This window comes from Limulus polyphemus, unplaced genomic scaffold (genome assembly GCF_000517525.1).
Source record: "Limulus polyphemus unplaced genomic scaffold, Limulus_polyphemus-2.1.2 Scaffold3593, whole genome shotgun sequence".
NCBI classification, from domain to species: domain Eukaryota; kingdom Metazoa; phylum Arthropoda; class Merostomata; order Xiphosura; family Limulidae; genus Limulus; species Limulus polyphemus.
In genome coordinates this window covers 19,680-24,552 of record NW_013669203.1, presented here as the reverse complement: position 1 = coordinate 24,552, position 4,873 = coordinate 19,680, and the positions used below count along the sequence as shown (strand labels likewise).

The 4,873-nt window shown below is 31.2% G+C and overlaps 1 protein-coding gene across 1 annotated transcript in view; it reads right to left on the bottom strand.

The window, feature by feature from the left end:
- Window positions 1–4,873, bottom strand: part of LOC106469651 (arginine-glutamic acid dipeptide repeats protein-like) — a 45,122-nt gene that overhangs the window by 20,781 nt on the left and 19,468 nt on the right. The window contains exon 2 of the mRNA XM_013930152.2: window positions 1,135–1,240. Within this exon, the coding sequence (XP_013785606.2) occupies window positions 1,135–1,222 (88 nt within the window). The 5' untranslated portion in view covers window positions 1,223–1,240. The remainder of the gene's footprint in view (window positions 1–1,134; window positions 1,241–4,873) is intronic.

The following is a 4,873-nucleotide window of genomic DNA, read 5'->3' as shown; positions in this document are numbered from 1 at the left end:
GTTACGGAAAATCAATTAACAAACGAAGACATAACAGTATTATAATTGTCCAAGTATTCAGGACATGTTTATTTGACCTTGTTTGGTCATATTTGATCTTGTAAAGATTATGTTAGAGGGTAATATGTAGATATATTGAGTGCCTGATAGGTAGGTTGACAGAATAATTGTTTATTGACTCAGCTCAGTATAGCCCATTATATATATTGTTGCGTCAGCGAGGTCACGTGACTAGTGTCACGCCCCCTGCTTTCTGGAAATATCTTGTACCTTCGTGAATTGTCGGGAGATTACTAGATATAGGGTAGTCTGGTATATATATAAGAGGGTGACAACGTGACGGAACAATGTGTGTGTAGGTAGTGAGTAATTGAACTAAGTATTGTCGAGCACGAGCACGTGAGACGTTCTCGCGTTTGTTATAGAGCGACTGTTGAAAATAAGTGTATCGGTAAAGTTATATTCAGAAAGAATAAACCAGTTTTATTAAGTAAGGACTTGTGTCGCTAAAGTTTCGTCGGAACGAAGTTACGGAAAATTAATTAACAAACGGAGACGTAAAAATATATATTTTTCAACTCTGTTTTTATTGTTTTTTATAAATGCTCCATTACTATGTATAAAAAGTGCATCTTTAAAATTTCACTTAATTCATTCACTATATGTTTAATTTAGACAACTAATGACAGAAAATTTAAATGAATTATTTTGAACAAATAATATATATAGTTCCAGCTAATTAATTTGAAAGAAAACAAAATAAAGTATTTGAAATATTTTTTCATATTTTTAAATATTAGATTATTTCTAAAGTAATTTTTTATTTTACAATAATAGAAGTTAAGAATAAATTTTATAAATATCAACAGGAAAAACAGCACTATAAAATTTTAACTCATAGTGACTTTTGTTAAACTATATAAGTGAACTAAAGATTATAAGTTTCATTGTCTTGGAACTATGACTAGGCTTAACAATTCACTCAACAAAATAGTGCTTAATACACATACTGCATTGTTCTAATATAGAAGTAACTCTATAAAAACAGCTCTTATATATATAATATTTTCTTTTTATAAACTTTTATAAATGTAAGACTAAGGTTAATTTGTTTATCCATAACAGACTGCATACCATTTTCAATGTTCCTGTCTTGAACCAGTAATTGATAAACTGCTTCTGGAACTTCACAGAGTCTGTAATACCATCTGACATTGACCATTAATACATCTTTCTTACTCTGAAACAAATATATAAATATGCTCATTATAGCAAACACTAGAACATTTACAATGTTTCATTTTCAAAACAATGACTAACACTTAGGTAAAACAATAAATCTGAAAAGCCTCATCAGGACTTAAGTGTTAAGTAATTTCAGAAGTACATTTTGATCTTTGAATATTCCCTTAATTCAAAATTCAATACACAAACAAAAAACTTTTGGAATTTGTAAAATAATACCAATAAATTATACCTTCCCCATCAACCCATACAAGCTTAATAATATTACTATAACATAACATTTTGAACCTATTTTTCCATTTCAGCTGTTTCATCTTCTAAACTAAAGTAAAACTATTAATAGACAAATTAAAAAAAATAAAAAATTCTTAAAGCCAGCTCTTATAATTCATATACTTATCAAGCTTTCTCTTTAACTCACTTAAATTTACTGCTTCCACTTCCACAACATCTGAAGGAAATCCATTCCAAAGGCCCACCACCCTGTTAGAAAAATAAAACTGTCTTAGCTGAAGATGACTCCTACCCTCCCAAAATATATATATGTGTCCCCTAGTTCTACCATTCTCATCATTAAGTATGATGAAAAAGATGATGTATCAACACTATCAATTCCCTTATCAATCTTAAACACCTCAATCAAATCCCTAACACTTCTTTTTTTCCAAGAGAAAACAACTTCTGAGATTTCAGCCTCTACTTGTATGACAATCCCTCCATCCCAGGATCCATTTAGACTTGTATTAAATATTTCTGTAGATACAACCTAAAATCCTAGTTGCCCTACCACTAGCAACAACACATTGCTTGGATGGCTTTAGAAACTGATCAACTATTATAGCAAGATCCCTTTCTTTCATGACACTATTAAGGTTATTCCCAACCAAATTATACTTATAATTCAAATTATGATAACCCACATGCATAATCTTGCATTTATTATAATTAAAACCCATTTGTCATTTATTTGCCAAACTCACATGATCTAAATCATTTTGTAAAACAGCAGCATCCTCTTCACAGCTAGCAACACACAAGATCTTAATGTAATCTGCAAATTCCTCCATCTATGTCACTGATGTAAATCAAAATGAGCAAAGGTCCTAAGACAGAGCCCTGAGGTAACCCACTTGTGACATTAATCCACTTTGACTGAACTCCATTTGTAACAACCCTCTGTTTTCTTCCATCCAGCCACTCTTCCTACCCAATTTGCTAACATATCCCCCACACCTATAGAGATAATGTTTTGCAAGCCTTTTATGTGGTACCTTGTCAAATGCTTACTGAAAACCCACATACACCAAATCTACACTCTTACCCTCATCTACATAAAAAAGTAATATTTTCAAAGAATGTCAAAAGATTTGAAAAGCAAAATTTTCCCTATCCAATAACATTCTAAACTTTGTTAAATGACTTTGCAAAGCATCTTTTATCAGACTTTTCAAAACTTTTCCCACAACTGATGTAAGACTAAAGTAATTACTGGGACAATTTTTATCACCTCCCTTGAATAGAGTAGTTACATTAGTTAACCTCCAATCCTCTGGTACCTGCCCACTGGTTGAGATTAGATGTTTGTTTTTAATTATGCACAAAGCTACACAATTTGTTATCAGCGCTCCGCCCGCCACGGATATCGAAACCCGGCTTCTAGCACTCTAACTTATGTAAGTCTGCAGACATACCGCTGTTTCACTGGGGGCATTGAGATTACTCTGATGATAACAAAAATATTCCAACCTATGTATATATTTAAACACTTATTAGATAATAAGATAATTTATTTATTTCCACATGAAAAAACCTTCATTATCAAACATAATACTACCGTCATATTCAATAACATTAATATATGAACACGCCTCACAGTGGTGTGTTCGTTCATGATTCAATATACTTCAGTGCATTTAAAATAACTTTACTTTTCTTAGCACAGTGTGTGATTGAGAGGTTTTGCAAAAGTATTTTCTTTATTTCACACACATGAAATATAAAATTCTAATTGTATTTTGACTTTTAACTTGACTTCGATATCTTTCTACAGTAATAGTTAATGATTTAATGGACATACATATTTAAAAACTAAAGTTTCATCTTCCTGCAATTAAAAGTCATGTTTCAAGTGAATGTACAGTTGATCAATGCAATACTGCGGTTTTCTTAGGATAGTAATTTAGTACTTCATGATATAATTTTAATGGTTTTATTGATGATTTAATTCTTAAAGAATAACAGTCTGTAATAATTCTATTTGATATTTAGGCAATAAATGAATAAGTTTACGTTTCGTTGTTGTTAGCAATGAGTTATCTAGATCTGTTTTCTGCCCACAATGTGTAAAATGAGTGAGAATTATAAATATGAAATACTATTTAGGTCATATAAATAACGCGTATTTTTAAATAACAGTTTGTAACAATATTTACCAAATATTTGGTAAAATATACGAGTAAGGATTGCAAATATGAAATACTGCCTATGTCTTGTAAACCACTTATATTTTATGCTATTTTTAATTTCAACTTTAGAATCCATAAACTATTTTCATCAATATAACTCACATTGGATAATTAAATAGTAATAGATAAATATGTTGACTGACATTTTTAATATTATTGAACATAATTGCAACTTCTACTGTGTTAATTATAGAGTTCAACAAAAACTTATATAACTTATTTTTTTATACAGTACTTAATTATTTTTATTTACAGTTCAATGGAAGGTTATTAACACTAAGTAATTATCACATTCAATATTTGTAATTATGGTGTGAATTCATATTTCTTCAGTCTACAATATCTGAATGGTTTGTTTGTTTTTAGAACAAAGCCACAGTGGGCTATCTTCTGTGTCCACCGCGTGGAATCGAACGCGTTGTAAGTCTGTAGACTTACCGCTGTCACACCGGGGGACTTCTGGATAGATTAACATTCTACTTAATTGTTATAAGGCAAGTTTACTGTAATTGAAATACATTTTACTAACTATTAGCTTTGTACGGTTTTCTATCGCCATTTAATTCATTGTAATACTGTTCAATGGATAAGCGAATTGTTTAAGTGGCAGAAACGTGCATTCGCGACTAACTCCTAGCGACCAAATACAGCTCGTGCCGAGAGGAGATGCCTGCCAAAAACCCGATAAACGCAGCGTCGTTTGACAGATTGAAACACTATTTCGACTTACAAGCTCTCAGAAGTGGTATCTTGCTATCTTTCAGGAAATAAACTAGACTTGTTTGGCTTCTCACTCTTTTAGAGAATGAAATGAGTGACCATCTACTTACTTCTCGAAAAGTCAATTTTATAAGATTTCATTTATCTCGATTGAAAATAGACAATGGAAAACAAACGAAGTACGTGACCTACCAAAAACTTTGGGAAAACGTGATAAAACTTTTGCAACGTAAACATCTTTACGATTTTTTTTTTCTCGTTACTTTCAAAATGCTGGTCATTATTGATCGGATATAAGAAACAAAGACAGCACGCGCGTCTTCGTGACTTTACTATGGCAGATAAGTTCCAGAGGATGAGCCTGTAATGAAAACTCTTTAGTTAACAATCGATTTATCTTTTACTGATATCAAAATATGTTTTGTTTGGATGTGAATAAAAAA